The sequence below is a fragment of the Berghia stephanieae genome, chromosome 4, assembly GCF_034508935.2.
Source record: "Berghia stephanieae isolate SIO BIC M18660-M18661 chromosome 4, UCSD_Bste_1.3, whole genome shotgun sequence".
In the NCBI taxonomy this organism is placed as follows: domain Eukaryota; kingdom Metazoa; phylum Mollusca; class Gastropoda; order Nudibranchia; family Aeolidiidae; genus Berghia; species Berghia stephanieae.
The window spans coordinates 53621974-53642759 of record NC_088363.1 but is presented as its reverse complement, the minus strand read 5'-3'; the positions used below and the strand labels follow the sequence as shown (position 1 = coordinate 53642759).

General features: G+C 36.4%; 2 protein-coding genes across 2 annotated transcripts in view; both read right to left on the bottom strand.

Annotated features, from left to right (window-relative positions):
* The window catches only part of LOC144970826 (uncharacterized), a 47891-nt gene extending 33445 nt beyond the window's left edge, over window positions 1-14446 (bottom strand). The window contains exon 1 of the mRNA XM_078910892.1: window positions 13989-14446. The gene's annotated coding sequence lies outside the window, so the exon portion shown is untranslated. The remainder of the gene's footprint in view (window positions 1-13988) is intronic.
* Window positions 14447-15933: 1487 nt separating this feature from the next.
* On the bottom strand, window positions 15934-18765 carry LOC144970825 (gastric triacylglycerol lipase-like). The gene has a single exon (XM_078910888.1). It carries the CDS (start codon window positions 18649-18651, stop codon window positions 17212-17214), a length of 1440 nt encoding a protein of 479 aa, XP_078767014.1. The 5' UTR covers window positions 18652-18765; the 3' UTR covers window positions 15934-17211.
* Between the last annotated feature and the right edge of the window lie 2021 nt (window positions 18766-20786).

Sequence of the window (20786 nt, the reverse complement as noted above, 5' to 3'; positions counted from 1 at the left end):
GTGTGTATGTGTGTGTGTGTGTGTGTTTGTGTTTGTGTGTGTGTGTGTGAGACTTATTGACATTTCCATGAGCGTTCCAATCAGTCACTCCAGCTGGTCTTTTAAACACAACACACATCCCCAGTTGACCTTTCTGTCAAATAATCTTTTTGTTACACGATTGAAAAAAAAACTGCTTTGCAGATAATTAGTCCAAGCAGAACTGAAGAGTCATCTCAATTCCATGGCCTCAATGGTAAAACTTTGCAAACTATTGTTTAAGGGACATGAAGATCCACATGTTAAGTTTCCTCAAACTTCTAACAATGAAGGGAGAACAGAATTTTCATTAACAAACAAACAAAAATGCATTATAACACACCTCAACATTAAGTGACATTTCTACCGACCTTGGAAAACAGCACAGATATAGCTCACGATTAGTGGAGAATCCTCGCAGGTGAAATATAAGGTGAGCTACAGATGCTGTGGAATACGTAGATCATGAAAACGAAAGGCAGGTAAGTCAGGAAAACCCTGACGCTAAATCACACATCATTAGTCTGAGTAAATCAGAGTAGACTCGAATTGCTATTGGAATTGATAGTTTTCCCTATCCCACTTTGACTTTTTCTTAGCTGTTGAAATCATGAAAGAAAAGATATGAAAATGAGACTCGATTCATGGGTTGGTTTTTGTTTTTTGTTTTTTGTTTTTTTGTTTTTGTTTTTGTCTTTTTTTAATGGTTTTTTTTTTTTTTTTTTTTTTTTTTTTTGGTTTAGCAGAATGCTGCGCATATCATGGAAACAAAATAATCGTAATGATGATGTTTTGAATTGAGGATGGTTGAAGTAGAAAATGCAAATTTCGGTCATAGGTCATCTATTCAGACACCATCAACCCAAGTCGCGTGACCACGTCTAGAACAGGCACGACAATTAAAGAATTGAATGTTTCTTTTTCTGGCACTGGTGTGACCTAAAAGCGTCACAACATGCAAGACGATCCCACCTGTTATTCTTTGACAATCCATCGAGATTTCCTCGTTGTACTTTCTTAGCGTATGAAATACAGTCTGGTCTATTTTAAGAATTCCTGACAATATTCGATCGAGAGAGAACATCGAAAATAAAGAGAATTTATCATAAGGCTCTCCAATCCTCTGAGAAAAGATTGAATTGGAACCAAGAAGGAGAGACCCAACTTAGGGTTATGTTTGGCCACATGAAAAAATACAAAACTCTAAAGGCAGTCTTTCATGCTCTTCAACAAGCCTGATGTTACAATTGATATTCATCCTGTTTCAATATTTAAGAATAAAGTACTATTGTTATAGCTCAAATGCTTTTATAAATAAACGGAAAACAATTGTTTTCGATAAGTTTTTGTCAGTGGCATTTTCAAGGCCATTCATCATCTTGATATCCTTATATGTGATATGATTAAATATCCCACGGGAATTCTAAACTGCAATACACCCTAAGAGATTCACTATTACAAACATATGCCTGCAGAATATGCTCAGAGCAAGGCAATCCAATAGCTTATGTTTATAATATCATGAAAATGTAGAAATTCGTAGTAAAAGTTGTTTGGCATGTTGGTTGTTGAGCAAACAGTAATAAATAACAGGGGGTAGGGGGGGGTGGGGGAACTGGGCCCCGCCTAGGTCATAAGTCATAGGAGCTTTTCTATAGATAGAACGAGGATGCCGTCACTCTGGTCTTTGTTATTGTTTTTTTGCCATCCACGTTTGTGAGTAATTCTCACTAAACTGTATTAACCAGACTATAATAGTTCATGGTTACACATAGTTTGTGTGTTGGTCCATTACCTATACTTCCGGATGGCAATGTTGTGAGCTTCTTAGCTAATCGCATACTATCTATTCTGCTTTGTTTGTTTGTTTTGTTTTTTTCAAGTGCCGGCGTTTACTTGTAGCCTGACACTGACCAAAAATGACGTCAAAAGACAAGTCTTTGGTCACAAAAGAAAACAAATCGTGAGTTGTATTCAACAGTTGAACCAATGGAATCACTTGTTTCCTTGAGCTCTACTAACGACAACTCACTAGGCGGTGCAAAAACCTTGAAAATTACGTCAAACTGTAAGTCCTAAAGGGTTCTTGTGTCAGGATATGTGTTAACGATGGCTACGATTGAATCCGCATCGACGTATGAGAGAATCATTTTGTGAGAAGTTATCACCCCTGGCTCTTGTGATGTCGACATGCGAGAACTGAATGACGTCAATCGCTTGAACTTTATTGAAAGTAACTAGGAACATTCATCACCTGGCAGCGGAAAGGAGAGAAACTCACAAAAATCTCTAAAACCCTAACATGTGTGCCTGTTTGGTTTTTCCTTTATCTTTTTATTAGTGAAAATATAATAATAACAATAATAATAATAATAATAATAATAATAATAATCATAATAATAATAATAATAATAATAATAATAATAATAATAATAATAATAATAATATAATAATAATAATATATTAATAATAATAATAATAATAATAATAATAATAATAATAATAATATAGTTTTTATATAGCACCTTACCCCGTGTATCAACAAGCTCAAAGCGCTTAACAGTAACGTGACAACTTTCACTAAAACATACAGCCACTCAAACATGCAGTGTGAAACAAAACAATATAATTCTACAGTGTTACATAGTAAAAAGAAACTTTTTAAGATGTTTTTTTTTTAAGAATATTGCATCATTACTGTGTCTGATCTTGGAAGGGAGTTCCAGATAAGGAGTGCCGAAATTCAAACGCCAGCTCGCCAATTTTGCGAGTCATTTTTTGGCTTCACAAGAATGCGATTATCAGACTTTGATCTCAGATTTCTGACTGGGACGTAGAATAATAACATATGTATGAAACAGTGCCAGACAAAGCGGAAACGCGTAATCTTGTGAAGAATATAAGAATAAAACCATCTCAATTATCGGGTAACCTATCTGGTGTAGCGGTAGCACGTCTTGAATTTTTATATAGCGCAATATCCACTAAACGTGCTCAAAGCGCATTACAAACTGTCCCTGACCAACAGCATTACATAACGACATGTAGAACGAGACATGATGCCTGTTAGGCGATATTACAATATTTTTTCCCGACAGGGACAACGTTGTTAACGGTCAGGTACTCGTTTTACACCTGACTGCGGTGAGAGAATGTGAGTTAAGAGCAAGAGCCTTTTCCAAGGACTCAACAATGCTCCGAGCGAGGCTGAAACCCAGGTCCTTCTGATCAGAAAGCGAGTGTCATACCACAAGACCACATAGCCGCACGTCTGACCGATATTCAAGATGTCTGCTTAGGTCCCCAATCAAGGCACTTTGATTTGAGTGTTGTTTTGTTTGTTTTGTTTTGTTTTGGCTTTTTGTTCTTGTGGGGGGGGGGGGGGGGTTAATGATTATTTCTTATAATTTTTTTCTCTGCTTTGTCTGACACTGTTTCATATACGCCTTTTCTTTTTTTTATCTTTCACCAACGCCTGTTTCCCAATTTGTCACTCTGTTAGGTAGTAGTAAAACCAGATGTAATGGTATTGTTGTTAAATTGACCTTTAGGAGGTAGTAAATTCATTGGTAGCCTATCAGCTCCCTTCCCCCTCGATATCGCCACCCGCAGACGTGTTGAATTCTGCCTTTTGCATCAGGTCATGTGGTGAGTTACTTGAACCAGATTAGCTTTCGCATGTATCTTCTACTGATACTTCAGCCAGGGACCAGCGTTCAGTGTTGTTTTCGTATCGGATAAGGACGCCCTTTTATTTTCGAGCTCTCTCTCTCTCTCTCTCTCTCTCTCTCTCTCTCTCTCTCTCTCTCTCTCTCTCTCTCTCTCTCTCTCTCTGCGTTTGTGTGTGTGTGTCTCTCTCTCTCTGTGCGTGTGCGTGTGTGTGTGTGTGTGTGTGTGTGTGAAGGTGAGTATATGTGTATATTTGAGTTGAATTTGTTTCTTTCCCTGTTCTCTTTTCTCTCTTTTCTCTCTCACTCTCTCTCAATCTCTCTCTCTCTCTCTCTCTCTCTCTCTCTTTCTCTCGTTTCTTTATCTCTCTCTATCCCGTACTATCTATATATCTATCTATCTATCTATATTATTTATCTATCTATCTCTTTATCTATCTATCTATCTATCTATCTATCTATCTATCTATCTATCTACCTCTATCTTTCTTCTCTTTTCTCTTCTTTATATCTTCTTCTTCTTCTTCGTCTTGTGGAAACCTCCAATATTGTCGAGGATCACTCCACAGTTTGTAGTGTTTTACATTTTAAACTTGCTAAAACTCTGCACATAATACTAAAACCACATAGATTAAAAAGTCACGTTGTGAACTCCAGCAATCGCGTGAAGGCATGTTGGCAACCGTTTTCAGCCACTTCAGCTGGGAGGCTATTCCATAGTCGGGCAGTGGAAGGGAAAAACGAATACATGTGGGCGTCTGTTTTTGATGTTGGGATGGTTACTCTTGCTGTGTGTCCCCTCGTATTTCTTGTGCCGATATCTTTGATGTCGTTTGGAAGTTTAAGGCACGAATTTTTGTAGTAGATCTTGTGGAACAATTTAAGTTTATCTATCTTTCTTCTCTTTTCCAGAGGTTCAAGGCCAATCCGTTGTGATATTTCAGACGCACTTGAGAAAGGATCGAATGTGTTTGTGATGCGTCTTGCTGTTTTTCTTTGGATGTTTTCTAAGGTGTCGATGTTTTTCTTTGTATATGGGTCCCAAATTGAGCTGCCATACTCCAAAATTGGTCTAACAATAGTTTTAAAAGCAAGGGTTTGAGTTGTGATTGGGCATCTTTTTAAATTGCGGGTGATGTAAGCGCTTGTTTGATTTGCCTTTGAAGCCAGGTGACATATGTGGTCATTCCATTTGAGGTTTTTAGCAAACTCAATGCCAAGGTATTTTGCTGTCTTTACATGTTCCAGGTTTTGACCATGAAGTTGGTATTCAAATGTTATAGGTGCTTTCTTATTTGTGATGGTTAGAACATTGCACTTTGATACGTTAAATTCCATTTGATTTATTGTTTCCCATTCTTGTAATTTAGCTAGATCGTCATTTAGTGTTTTGCAGTCGTCTGTTGTTTTTATCTGATTATATAATGCTGTGTCGTCAGCAAAGAGGCGCACTTTTGACCTAATACCTCGTGGAAGATCGTTTATGTACACTAAAAATAGGACGGGCCCAAGGACTGAGCCCTGAGGTACGCCCGATGTCACCATCCCGATAGTGGAAGTCTCGCCGTCGACAAGAACTTGTTGGGTGCGATTGTCCAGAAAAGTTGCAATCCATTGTAAGGTTTTGTTCCTGATACCAACGTCATACAATTTCTGGATTAACCGATGGTGAGGGACCTTGTCGAAGGCCTTGGCAAAGTCCAGTAGTACTAGATCAATTTGACCACCTTTATCAATAGCAGCTGACAGATCATGTGTTAATGATTGAAGTTGAGTTTGACATGAGTGGTGCTTCCTAAATCCGTGCTGTTCATCACAAAAAATACTGTTAGTTTCGAGATATTCAGTTATTGAGGATCTCACTATATGCTCCAACAGTTTGCAGCAAATGCAGGTTAATGAAATTGGACGGTAGTTTTGAGCCCTGCTTCTATCACCTTTCTTGTAGATGGGTTGGACAAGAGCGTGCTTCCAAACAATTGGTATGTCTCCCGTTTCAAGAGAGAGTTTGAACAAATGTGTGAGGGCAGGTGCAAATTCGTTACTCAATATCTTTAAGAGACGGGATGGTATTTTGTCTGGGCCACATGCTTTCTTTGGATCTAGAGTGGCGAGGAGTTTGGAAACGCCCTCTACTGTCACATTGATTTCAGCCATAGTGTTGGAATCGTTTTCTTCGCCTTGTAGTTGTTGAGTGGTAATTTTGGTATGAGCTTTTGAAGCAAAAACAGAGCAGAATTGGTTATTAAGTATGTCTGCTTTTTCCTTTGCATCAGAGTATAATACACGATCATGCTCAAGGGGCGCTATACCAACCGAATCGCACCTCCTACTTTTTATAAATTTCCAGAGCTTTTTGTTTGAGTCTTCACTAACAAGTTCCTTAACATGATTATGATAGGCCTTTCTACTCTCTTTTTGTATTTCTTTTTTCAGTCGGGCATAATTGTATCAGTCTTTCTTACTGTTGGACTTTCTCGCTCTGCTCCATGCCTTTTGTTTCCGTCTAGATAATCGTTTGACGGTGGTGTTTATCCATGGTTGGTGAAATTTCCTTGAGCTTTTCTTCGTTGGTACATGTTTGGTCATCATTTTGTTTAGGTGGTCGTTGATGGCAGTCCAAACATCCTCAGTGCTTTCTAGATGTTGATTAATTATGTTTTCACTAAAAAGACGTGTTTCTGTCCGCATTTCGGCGATATTTGCCTTTTTCCAAATAGTAATAGGGTGTGATTTTTTTGTGATTTTGTTTGCTTTGATAGTGCTTTCCGTGATGAGAATGTCATGGTCACTAATGCCTGGAATGGTTGTACACTTGACAATTAAATTTGGTCGATTTGTGATAAATAAGTCGAGGATATTTGTACCCCTTGTTGGATTTTTGTTTATTTGACTCAGGCCAAAATCTTGCAATTTGTTAATAAATGCTTGGTTTATAAATGAAGGATTATTTTTTCTTGTTCCCAATTGATATCAGGTAGGTTCAGGTCACCGCTTAACCAGAGTACATTTTTCGGGTCTAGGCTATCAATACAGCGTGTTATCTCAGTCATTTGTTCCACAGTTGAGTTTGAAGGTGTTCTATACATAGCGCCCACAGTGAGTAGGCCTTGTTCTGTTTTGATATTTACGATCACCGATTCTGATTTTGTTTGAATGTCAAGCTTTATTACTGAGAGGTTCGTTGTTGTTGCAACCAGCACCCCACCATACCTATCTTCTCGGTCTTTCCTGAACACGTTGAAATATGTCTCTGGTGGAAATATTTCACTGTCCTTTATTTCGGTATGTAGCCATGTTTCCGTACCTATGATTATGTCTGGTTTTATTTCTGATATCAATTTCCAAAATTCCGGTAGTTTTGGAATTAAACTTTGAAAGTTTATGGTCATAGTTCTCAACATGTTTCTCGGTTCACCATTACGGTCACTGTTAGTTTGCCTGTTTGCTATTTTAAGCGTGTTATGATTTGAGTTGATTTGGTGATTGATTCTTTTTATTTCATTTGGCCTCATATTGATCCTTCTTCCCCCCTTTGTTGTTATTGTCTTATTTTCACAAGCCACGTTCTCATTATGTTTACTTAAGTCCTGCATCTCATCAAAATGATCAGGTGTTGTCATTATGTTTTGTTGATATGTTGATGTGTCGTTTACTATTGGCATGTTGTTGTGAGTGTCGTTGAGTGGTATGTTGATCAGAGACCTTGGGCACCGTTGTGTGTTATGTACTTTGAGTGCTCTATTAGTATGAAAGGGCGGTGGTCTGTGACCTATTTGAATATTTATTTTTCTTCGTTTCCGCACACCACCACGACTTGGTCGTAGCCGCTGGCTATTACTGCTATTATTGTTACCGTGATACCAAGACGATTCTGTGTCATTCCAATAAATGTTGTCGTAATAAGGATAAAAATAGATATGGCACATCGTGACTAAAAATCGTAACGTAAGTGTAAACAATAAATGGCTAGTACAATACTTCAAACAATGGGATCTATACCACTAAAATGTTAATTTATCTAAAAATCCTCTTATGAATTTCCGAGAAATATATATCACAATGTAGAATAAAACTTTATTAAAACGACTGTATAAAAATATTCCAGACTTTTGTTTTAGAAATCAATAAAAATCACACAATTCGGGAGAGAAATAACAACACGGCTGCCGGTTAGGCGAACTACACACAGAAAACATATCATATTCCAGCTATCCCCTCATACACAAATTGTCTTTCCCATCCAATTCCACACCACACACCCAAACGGTCACCCATTCATTATTACCACTTCACCAGACAATCATTCAAGCATAAGTACGTCAGTACCATAATATCAACTCACAGCCAACAATAACAGCTGTAGACATCAAAATGGGCTTTTAAAAAAAAATTGGTATTTCCGTTTCGGAGCCATGAGTCCCATGGATCCGGAGTTTTTACCCCAGTTTTATAGAAGGAACGAAATTGACACCACTCAGCTCTTTGGTATTGTTTTTAAACAGCCATTTTGGTGATTAGTTCTCACTAAATTATATCAATCAGACTATAAACGTTCAAGGTTACAAATAGTTTTGTGCGTTGGAACGTAATATCCGGCTAGCGGATGGTGGTGATTAGTTCTCACTAAATTATATCAACCAAATTATAAACGTTCAAGGTTACAAATAGTTTTGTGTGTTGGAACGATATATCCGGCTTCGGATGTTGTGAGTATTTTACCTAAACCCATAGTATCCACAGCGTAAAGCAGACTAGCTAGGACTATTACTCGTTACGTGTATCGTAAAGTACTTTCCACCAGATCTAAAATGAACAAAATGATGCCCTTCCGCCGTGACATCGTAAGATACCGTAGCCTAGGCATTCAATGAAGGAATATAGATAATCCATCAAACAAGATGGCTGATGTCAACAGGAATCACCCATGTTGTCTAATTGCGCAAATCGGGGGTTGATAATCTTGCCCAAGGAGAAAAAACGGAAAGTGCCTGAAGCGGGGCTCGAACCCGGGACCTTCCGGGTCACAGTGCAATGACTTAACCACTCGGCCACTTCGCCCCTATCGTATAGAACCATCTAAGGGACAAAAATACACGTGGAATAATACAAACGACACAAGGTGAAAGAAGACACATAAAGAGATTTTCTCCGCGTGAAAAAATGGTCAAGAACTCCCATCCATCTACTACTACCATGAGTGAATGAGTGTCTGGTTGTTGGCAGTGACGGTATGGTAAAAGTGATAGTCCTAAAGAGGCAATATATATTGTATGGTAAAAGCGATAGTCCTAAAGAAGCAATATAAATTGTATGAAATAAAAAATGGTCAAGAACTCCCATCCATCTACCACTACCATGAATGAATGAGTGTCTGGTTGTTGGCAGTGACGGTATGGTAAAAGTGATAGTCCTTCAGAGGCAATAAAAATTGTATGGCAAAAGTGATAGTCCTAAAGAGGCAATATAAATTGTATGAAATGGTGATTTGGTTCCTTATAGCCTGCTGGGGAAATAAATATATTATTATGAATCGTTTTGAGCATGGTAGAACATTGGAACTACATAAAATTAATTATTATTATCTAATCATTCCTTTATGTATAGGACATAGCAATCTAGAAGAGCATTGATATAGGAGTAAAAGATGTCTTGACTAAAATAATTGAAGAGGGAGTTTAAGAAAAGTTCTAAAGATGACCGAAAAAATAACTTGCTTACAAATTTTGCTAGATCCAGAATGGAACCCAAAATAAAATGGCGGGGGGGGGGGGGAAGAGGGGTCAACAACCTAAGATCAATGATCAATTTCACGTTGCTGAAACACACGGTCATTAGACACCTCACCAACTGAACTTGGAGGCCCATGCATGAAAGGAAATGTGCCTGTTTGAAGCTGCAGGTAAGCCATTAAGGGGGAGTGGTAGGTGGGGATTTGGTGGAATTTTAATTACCAGTTATGCATTAGCGGCATCCTCCTTCTACCTCAGTATTTACTTAGAGACCTTCCATGTCAGCTTGATAAACGATACATCTTTGTCACGGTGACATCGTTTTCCATGCAGCCGTTCTAAATGGTTAGCATGCTAGTTAATCAAACTTATATCAAGGAGAACAAACTGCTTCCCCGCTCTGCTTTTACGTATGTTGCTTTTGAAGTGCAAGAGATCAGTGAGTATGTGTTAACCGAGGAACTTCTCTCTGGTGCTTACTTAGAATCAGTATTATGTCAGTATGTCAACGTGATAAACAATACAGCTTTCTTTTGTTGACATCATTTCCCTTATCGTGGAGTTCACCAGATCTGACTAGTAAGTTATGGATTTGAAACATTGCCGATGCAGAACAGCATTCCCGTCCTAACGATGGACATCTATATTTCTTCTTGGTCGAAGAGTATATACTATACATTTCAATCGACCAACGTCTAATCCAGAGGCTAACAAGCAATTTGAACTTATATGATTATTAATGCTGATTTTATGCAAAATATCTACAAAAGATTGTGTGGCTCGTTAGCTCAGCGGTACGGTAGCTCGACTTGTCACAAAAGTCAAGCAATGTTAAGCGTGGTCAGAGGCGAGATGGGTGTCATTGATCGTGGAAAATTCTGGTCCTGGCGTTGTAAGGCATGTTATATTATACAAGTAACAGTTTGCATTTATGTAAATATCTGAACTATATTTAGCCACACAAGAAACGCATCGGATTTTGGATCGTTCTGATGATTTTAACGTCAGGTCAATTCGAAATTAGTTTACATGGGTATCGGCGTGCACATATTTGCAGGTCTGATAACCGAACGCATTATGGCCTTGTTTTAACATTGTTGTAATGGAAGATAGTTTGCGTTTGGTTGAGAGTTGAGAGTATTTCAATTACAACAATGAGCCCGTAACAAATTGGGTTATCAGAAATGTAGATTAGTACACGTTGATGTGTGTAAAACTCAATTTACTTCCCATCGATATACGTACAACATCCCACATTTTGGGTTTAGCCAAGACATTAATGTGCACAATGAAACCTCTAAACATTCAAGACTGATACAAATTGCGCTTAAAGCCGGGTTTTTTTTAACGAAATTGTCCTATGTGGACGTTTCGAAAGCAAAACCGCACTGGTTGAGTTTAGTTTGTCATGATGTACGTTTCCATCGTCATATGACAATAAATGATGACTTTATTTCCACAGTTTTGTATAAAATTCCTCATTACTTGGTGTCATTCATTGATTACAAAACATAAGAAATGTAAACATTCACTGCCCATCCTGTTTAAATTGCATTGGTTGCCAGTGAAAGAAAGGGTTGAATGTTGAATATAAGATCGCTCTTATCTGGTTTACATGCCTCAACGGTTAGGCACCTAAGGTATCTTAATGAATTCAGATATTATGTCTATTCTCCATCGAGAATGCTACGGTCTTCATCTGACCACACTAAACTTCAAGTAAACAACAAATCATGTTATTTGTTGTACGGTGGAAGATCGTTTTCAACACTTGGTCCTCAAGTATCTTCCCAGGGTTATTCGTAAAGCGTCAAGTGTAGATGCTTTTAAACTAAAGTTTAAATATTACTTTTTTTACAAAAGCATATTTTAAGTCTCGGTCAATCTTCCACATTTACTTGATATCAATGATTTTCTTCTTTTTGAGTAATAACTGAAAGTGTGTCTGTATGTATGCGTGTGTGTGTGCGTGTGTGTGTGTGTGTTAGTGCTATTTAGATTGCCATTCTTGTAACCGTGAAGCGCATAGAGCATGACCTATTCATGATTATACGCTTTACAAGTGCTATTACCATTATTATTATTAATTTATTATTATTATATTATTATTATTATTATTATTATTATTATTATTATTATTATTATTTATATATTATTATTATTATTATTATTATTATTATTATTATTTGTTATTATTATTATTATATTATTATTATTATTATTATTATTATTATTATATTGTTATTATTATTATTATTATTATTATTATTATTATTATTATTATTATTATTTTTCTTTAAAAAATCAAAATATCAAGACAGTCAGAAGCACAGAGAAACGAATCAATTCGAATGAGAATGTAGTTCTCACCTGGAAATAAGGCGTAGATTGGGATGCAACTCAAAAGCAATATTACTTGACTATCTTCAATCTTCAATGGCTTGTGTTTGCAAAAGGCCCCACAGGGCCCATCACTGCAAATGTTCAGTTACAGCAAAGTCCAATCAAAACAGGGAACATTCACAGATTACTTTGACGAGCTGGTGCATTCAAAACTGTTTTGAAAGTTTCCAAGCATTAAACTATTTCAGAGAAACCATGCAACTGAGTGACGTCAACTTCGTTCTATCTATAACACGCATCAAATCTTGAATTGGAGCGTATATTGATGGAGGAAAAGGACAATATCACTCAAGAAACAACCCAGAAAGTTCATCTGTTCAATGTGAATCAATGTATTGATGTTTTTATTCTTTTTGTTGTTGTCTAAAGAAGGGTTCCATGTTTTGTATTTTGTTCTCTCTTGAAGCTTTTATGTCCATCTTTGTTCATTACTTTATACAGCCCACAGCTTCCATCAGCTTGTATCACTTTGGAATGTGAAGTCCAGAGATACATGTCTTGAACGCGAATGGAGGACCCGTACGATATTAACATGGAGTGGACAGATGAGTGGACGGACGGATGGATGGATGGATGGGTAAAGTTTGGAGTTTGGAAGGATGGATGGATGGATAGATACACGGGTGTGTTGATAGAATCACGGATAGATAGATGGATGGATGGAAGGATGGACGGTTCAATTGATCGATGGTTGGATGGTTTGATGGATGAATAATATGCTTGGATGTGTTTGTAGAATGAAATAAATGGACTCCGATCATTAACAAAATTTGATAAACAAAATGATTATATTATGTATACAATACAATGGTTCTTTTGTTTCCTTGTTTTGTTGTTTTGCTGGGTTTTTTTTTTTTTTTGTTTTTGTTTTGTTTTAGTTTTTTTTTTTTTGTTTGTTTGTTGTTGTTTTTTGTTTTGGTTTTGCGTTGTTTTTGGAGAGGGGGGAGAGTGGGGGTTGGTTTTGTTTGTTTTTGTTGGCTTTGTTGTTGTTGTTATTGTTATTGTTGTTATTGCTGTTGTTGTTATTGTTGTTTTGTTTTTTATTTTAATTTGATTTGGAATTATTTGATCCTCTTTTTTTTTTCAAAGCGATGACGATGAAAAGAAGAATATCAAACCAGTTGATGAAAATTTCATTGGACGATAACATTAATAATAATAATAATAATAATAATAATAATAATAATAATAATAATAATAATAATAATAATAATATAATAATAATAATATAGATGATGATGATGACAATAATAATAATAATAATGATAACAACAATAATATATTACACTTATATAGCGCCTTTCCCCGTCTGTACAAGCTCAAGATGCTCACTCACACGTGATAAAGAAACTGTCATGTTGACCAAAAGCACACGTGGATTTTTTAAAACGATTTTCGTATTGGAACATAGACAGCACCTGTAGCTTTAACCCTAAAATGGCGAGACTTAGTATGTGGGGTTCTAGTTTGTTATTGGTTATATAATATATTGTTCGTAAATCTGATTATATCTCCAGATTATTTCTAAAGATTTTTTAGATTTTTTACACAAAGATAGTGGCAACAGCGACGAGATAGTGCGCAGCATTGAGGCCCAAATCGCATCGCTGCAATGATTACTTAGTGAAAACGGTAAGGAATGATGTCAGTTTGGAATAAAATCAAACCTCGTCGATAAAGGGATAATCAATAAAATAGCGGTGGAACACCTCAAACTTCATAACACAGAAAATGTAAAACATTGTGATGCTTTGTTTGTTTTAGCCCCCCCCCCCCCCCCTCTCTCTCCTCTCTCTCTCTCTCTCTCTCTCTCTCTCTCTCTCTCTCTCTCTCTCTCTCTCTCTCTCTCTCTCTCTCTCTCTTTCTTTCTTTCTGTGTGTGTGTGTGTGTGTGTGTGTGTGCTTCTACTTTGTTTACAATTCAAGTAGTTGTTTTTGTTCGATTGTTGTTGTATTTCTTTATTGTTTGATTTTTATTGTTTTTATTTGTTTAATGAGTAATATAATCAATTTTCTATATTCTTAATGCGATTATGTCAATATTCAGAGTATGCCAGAGTAAAATCTAATTTCAATCTAGACCGGCATATCACTGTTAAAGATGCATGCAAGAGTAAATGGGTGTCTAGGCTGAAAGATTTGCTTCCTGAATTCGGATTGTTACTCACCTTTCCTCTCCTTTTGAATTAAAATCCTTTTCATATCATCAGAAAACATCATGAAATATTCACAACAAAAAGAGTCTACTTGTAACAGCCCTTTTATCGTATGTTTTATATACATGAGAGCTACTTTTAAATTTTGCCTACAACTACAATAGAAGTGCAGTATAACTATCATGCTCCTTTGTTGCATTACTCACGACTTCAAGGCCATCCTTACTAAAATTATACTCAACTAAATAACTGCCCACTGGTCACTTTCGACACATGATAATTCAGTACTATCTATCTACTCACTTTATTTCTTGTTACTATCTAGGTAGTAGCCTAGCGCTTTTATTATGGCATCTTCCTAATAAATCTTTGCACGCACTTTCACAAGTGGTAGTTCGGCACCCTGAAAGCAGGAGGCCAGTGATATCTCTCGCCTATGTCCAGTCCACTACTACTGTAAGCTCGTGTGTATAATTGCGTGTGTTGGTATTTGTTCGAGAGTGAGCGTCCAGACAGGTACTTTGAGTGTGTGTCGGTGTGTGTTTCAGTTTCAGGCGTGAATGTGAAGAGTCCAGCAGCATTTGGATGTACTCCTGATCTAAAACCTTGTATTCAGGAATGGTTTTAATGCCGGTTCTTTAGCCACATATCCAAATTTTCCAACTAATCGGGTTACTGAAAAGTCACTAATGAACTGACGTGCACATTTTTGCAGGTTTAATAACCGGACTCGTTTTAATATTGTTGTAATTGTAATGGATAATATATTGCGTTGGTTTGATAGCATTTTTATTACAACAATGCGACCATAACAATTTGGTTTATCAGACCTGCAAATAAGTACATGTCAAATATAACCTTGGTCAAGTTGTTTGAGAATGAGGAACGTCCTCCATATTATCCGTATGAAAGAGAAATATAGGGAAGTAGACAATGGTACTTTATAAAAATCTGAATAGGTGTGCAAAAAAAAAAAAAGAAAGAAAGAAAATAGGTGTTTTAAAAAACGGAAAACAAACAGAACGAATAAAACAAACATTTTATTTTTTACCTCTGAGTTTACGCTTACATTATTTACATTTTGGATAGCTTGGGTTAGCTTGGGTGCTCTTTACTCATATTTTACTCGTGCGACTATAATGTGGTCTAGTGGTATGACACTCGCTTTCGGATCGGAAGGTCCTGGGTTCGAGCCTCGCTCGGCGCATAGTTTGAGCCCTTGGAGAAGGCTCTTTACTCACATTCTTTCACCGTACTCGGGTGTAAAATGAGTACCTGGTCGTTAACAGCGTTGCCTCTGTCCGAAAAAAATGTAATATCGCCTTACAGGCGTCATGTCTCGTCCTACATGTTAAATGTTGCTGTTGACCAGGGACCCCTTGTAAAGCGCTTTGAGCACGTTTAGTGGATATTGCGCTATATAAAAGCTCAATTTGATTTGGTAAAACTAAAAGCCGTGAGAATTAGAGAAAAAAAAACTGAATAACTGTAACTCATTGTGTGCTTTTATATGATTATATGAGTCATATATACTCACTTTATTTTTTTTTCTCCATTTTTTAATTGGTAGAGAAGCTAATTTAGATCTTGCAGAGACCAAGATAATATTTGATTATCTGACCTGCTATATAATTCAACTCAAATGTTTTCCGAGCAGTTATAAAGTAGTTGAGTCTATCTCAGATCTAGCTAGCCTTCCTATCCATGGGCTGACAAGTAAATAAATGTTATGTCCGTTTAACGCGTCACTGACAGAAGTCCTGGCTCATAAAAAGTTATGTAATATTATTTGTGCATTTAAAAAAATAAATGGTATTTGACCCCAGAGCCCATAATTCGTCTGTTTTGTCGGGTGAAAAAGACGTTATTTTGTTAAAAGATGAGGAGGTGAAGATTTAGCATAAGACAGACAACGTATAAGTTGTGACTTTTACAAAGCAACAAAAAAATCAGTAAGTTATTGTCGACTCAATTTAATGACAATTCTTTTTTTTTTTTCTTCTTTTTTTTTTTTAATTTCTACTATCTGCTCTCTGGCTTTGTTTCATTCATGACTACAGAATTGAAATGGTTTGTTTTTATTGTTGGTTTTATCAATGATTTATATTGTCTTGTCCAAAACATCTCTGTATTGAGACAAGGAATTGAAGAGGAAATTAGAGAGCAAATTTATTTTTGGCGGAATTCGATCAGGGAGGTGGGGGGGGGGGGGGTTGACTTCCTCGGCCAGGTGCACGTTGTTATCTTGTGTGGCCCCGTGGGTGCTGGTGCCTACCATGGTACAGCCAACTTTATATTTCGATTACATAATATTTAAGTTTTGAGATGTCGGACTCAAGAATGGATACCCAATTTAGTTAACTTTTGAAATATGATATGAAGATTGTGTTACTAGTCAAGAAGATTTCCGAGAATGAGGAGCTCATCCCGACTTCCATGGCGTAGACTAGGGGAAATGTATCATCCAAACATAATATAAGCATACTACCTGATTAATAAGATTTTTTTAATCAAAGAAAGCGGTCTCAAGTACAAATTCAAATGATTGTTCAAATAAACGAAACAAAATAAAAACCAACTTGAAAAAAAAGTGGCTTTTTAAACATATATTATTGTAACATGTTATATGAGTCTGCAGTAGTTAGCAAACAAAAGAAACAATTGATTAAAGTGAAGAAAGGGAGCATTTTTCGAAACACAAATTTTCCCACTTGATGAATTCAAATGAACAAATAAAAGTGTTAAACTTGGTACCTTCAGTAACTCCTGGATTTTAAGAAACCCCATCAGAGGGAGTAAAAAAGAGAAAGAGAGAAAATAGGTCATGGTGTGCTCGCCCAAGTTTTTGAGTTTTGTTTTCAACACGGGAAAAATGTCGACTTACTATTGTCAAAGTATATAAGATGTTTTATATATCTTATGAATTAGGGGTCACCATATATCGGTTGGCAGAGCACTCGCTTCAGATGAGATAAATTATGGGTGATGTCAAGATTTCTTTTCCAATCCCACTGTCCATCCAGGAGTGAGTGGGTAGTTGGATCTGTTAGATTTGGCGGAAAGTGCATTGCGATAAACTAGCGTCCAATCCAAAGGATATCAAAAAATTGCTTTTGTGCATTTCACGCTGTGGAAACCGGAATAAACTTCGGCTCCGTGGGCCTGGTGGCTCTGAGGGACTACTTTTATATTATATGAATTGGTACCCAAAAATAACCAACAATCAAAACCACAACTAAAACTTTTGTAGCCATTGCAGCATCGTTGTGTAACAACGAACGGCTGCATCCATTCCCCACAAAAAATCTAAGTGATTGTAAGTGTCCAAATTGTACAACCCTTTTATGTTTGGAAGAGTCGAGTTAAGAATGGCGACATCCTTTGGGTCTGCAAACCAATCATTAGTTCCGGTAAACAAAAGAGAAGGAACGGTCACTTTGCTAGCGTCGTACACGGGTGGTGTTTGTTGGCCGTAATGTTTCATATTCTCATCTGGCGAGCCGTAGTCATACATAGCAAACTGCTTATTCCTCACCATTTGACCAAAATGTACCAAATCTTTGACTGAAGCGCCTGCTGGCGTGTGCCTCATGTAAACATCCACACGCGAAGTGTTCAAATTGGAAATATCAGGTCCGCAAAGAATGAATAGAATATCATTACACACCCATTCGGTATCTGGGTTGATGCAGAAAGAGTCCACCAGTATTTTGGTGAGCTCATCGCTAGGAAGAAATACTTTGCGCCCAAGAATATCGTAAATTAAGTCATCTCCAAAATAACTCAAATATTTGATTGGTGATACTATGTGATCAAGACTTATAATTGGAGCTAATCCAACAAACAATCGAATTTTCTTTGCGTATTCGGGCTGTTGCGACAACATGGCGAAGGCCATGACAGTTCCCTGAGAGTGCCCAACGTAATAAAGCGAGGGTTGGCCTGTTTTGTTCAGGATGAAGTCTAGGTAGGCAGGCGTGTCATACTTGGCCATTTCGTCAAAACTCCAGTTCCAGAAACGATCGTCGTCAGGTTTTAAACTGACGTGTCTTCGTGAGTAAGTGTTCCCACGGCTGTTGCCAAGCCAAACGTCATAACCATTGTCAGCAAGAATAAATCCTAGACTTTGATTTGCGAAATTCAGGACATAATCGGCGGCAGAACAAATAAATCCGTGCATCAGAAATATTACTGGTTTAGGACCTGTTCTGTTAGTAGTTGAGGTCGCCGGTTTCTTTCTTCCATTTGGAATTCGATGGGCATCCAGCAAAAATCCGTCACTGGTTTTGACGAAATAGCGTTCAACTGGATAACCTTGACCTTGAATTAGCTGAGTCAAGTTTTTGTTTGCGTCTGGATCAAGTTTGTGTCCAAAAGAATTTGATTTGTCTTTCACAATAACGTCTCGAAATTTGTGAATCCATTTATTATCAGTTTCTCTCCGCTGTGTCTGCAGCAGTTCGTGTATATTTGTTGATTTGCCATTCGTGGATATAAAGTTGGATTTCAATATTTTCTTTAATTTCTCAACAGTTAATGAATTTGTTTTCGGTCTTGATTCAGTGTATCTAGACCTGCTGTTTTTATCGTTTTGGAAAGACGAACCACAGACTCTGTCATAAGGAGAATCGATAAAGACGAGGAATAATAAACACCATGAACAAAACTGCCGCATTGTTGGTTTAATATGTTTTGACTGTTTAATATTACTTTGACGAATGAAATTGACTACACCAAAGCGAAGTTTCAAGTAAAATAACTATAAGAACCAGCTGTAGGCAATTGCATTGTGAACTAAACTTTGTATTTAATCGGATATAAAAGTTGTGCTACAGTGAAACCCTAATATATCGCCTTTTTGATATCTCGAGTTAGGCGGTAATGAATATTTTGTTTTTGTTTTTGTTTGTTTTGTTTTATTTTCCTTGTTGGTTTTTTAAAAATGTTTTTGTTGTTTTTGTTTTGTTTTGTTTTTTGCTGTTGGTTGTTTTATTTTTCTTGATATATGAGTTATTGATCAGCATGTAGTTGGCTATAAGACCAATGATGGATTGATAAACAACACTCTCTAAACGCTTTGGCATGAAGAGACCGTGGAATGCGCTTTGTATACACATTTAATATTCATAAACATAAACACACAAAAATAATGTGCCTTCATTAAGCTTAAATTTCAAGCCATTAAAAGTTCCTTCCTTTTTTTAAAGTTTTACGGCGCTTGCAACACTTATAGGTCATTTCAGCCCTGTAAAAAGAGAGGTGATAAGGGGAAATTTGTAGATCTGAGTGACTTTAAAAGTGCCAAAGAAAAGGTAAGACAAAACGGATGGCTCCAATTTGGAGCAGAAGATTCTATGAGTAATTTATCAATGTGCTTGTTTTGTTACAACCAAAAGTCATATCCAGACACGAACAAAGGATTTTGTTATTAAGGGATCAAATGTTTACAAAGTAATAATAATAATAATGTAATAATAATGTACTTTATTCATCCAAAAAGGAACTTTTTGTACAGACGTATAAAATGCCGGCAATGATAAATATAATATAAGTAAATAAATGTGGTAAAGTAAAGCTTGGTAATAGGTATAGTGTAATAATATTATAAGCTGTAAGAATAGTTACATAGTATAAATTTCAAGGGACGTACCGATTATATAACTGTAAAGATCTAGTAAAGTGTATGTTGATGTCAACATAATATAAGAGAATAAATTTAGTAAAAAGCTGAGAATTAGATACAGTATAATAATATTGTAAATTGAATGAGAAAAAGTATATGGCACATGTAGATTAAATAGGTAATTGTATAGATGTAGTAAGCGATTTTATAATTTGATTTTTTTTAAGTGTAGGTATGGAGTAATTTTAAAGAAGAAGATTCAAAGTTAAAACATACATAGACCAAATTTTAAAAAATTATTTTCCTTATTCAAAATTCTGCAACTGTAAGGTAAAAAGGATCAAGGTATCTTTCACTTTTTGCTCGTATTGATAACAATCGGTCACGTCTGTTCGATTTGGTGATGTGATGATTTAGAGGATGAGTTGGATTGTCTAAAATATTTCCAATTTTTCTTAAGCAGCATTCTGTATGTATGTAAATCATTAAAAGACATGGGTCCTGTGGTAAGTTTGTTAGCTCTTTTAATAGTCCTGTCACCGTTAGCTTTTACTGAGCTAAGACAATTTCCACCCCAGGCAGTAATACAAAAAAACAAAACACTCTCTATTACACGTCTATAAAATAACGTACAGAGTGTTTTGTCAATGTTAAGTTGGGACACTTTCCGTAAAAAGTACATTTTAAAATTAATTTTACTATTGATATGGCTAGTATGTACCACTGTAATTTGTTGCATGGTGACTCCTAGATATTTGTATTCTGCCACTTGCTCTACTTTTTCATTTTTAATAGTGATATGGTTTTTGGTGTTATTATCTTTCCTAAAGTCTATAATTAATTCTTTAGTATCACTTACATTCAGTTCAAGGTGATTATTGTTGCACCAGGAAAAAAATATATTTCTTCCTTATAATTTCTTTCGTCATTATTAGTAACTAATCCTTGAAGAGTAGTGGCGTTTGTTAATTTTAAAAGGGGTATGTTTAGATCTGAGCTTTTACAGTCATTCGTATAAAGTATAAAAAGCATGGGAAAGATTACACAGCCTGAGGATCACCAATATTTATAGTTATGTTATTGGAGACATCTCCTCTTACTTGTATATATTGCATTCTATTTGTGAGGCAGTCTAACGCCTAGGCGATGATTTAAGGATTTATTTTAAAAGTAGATGAACATGACGG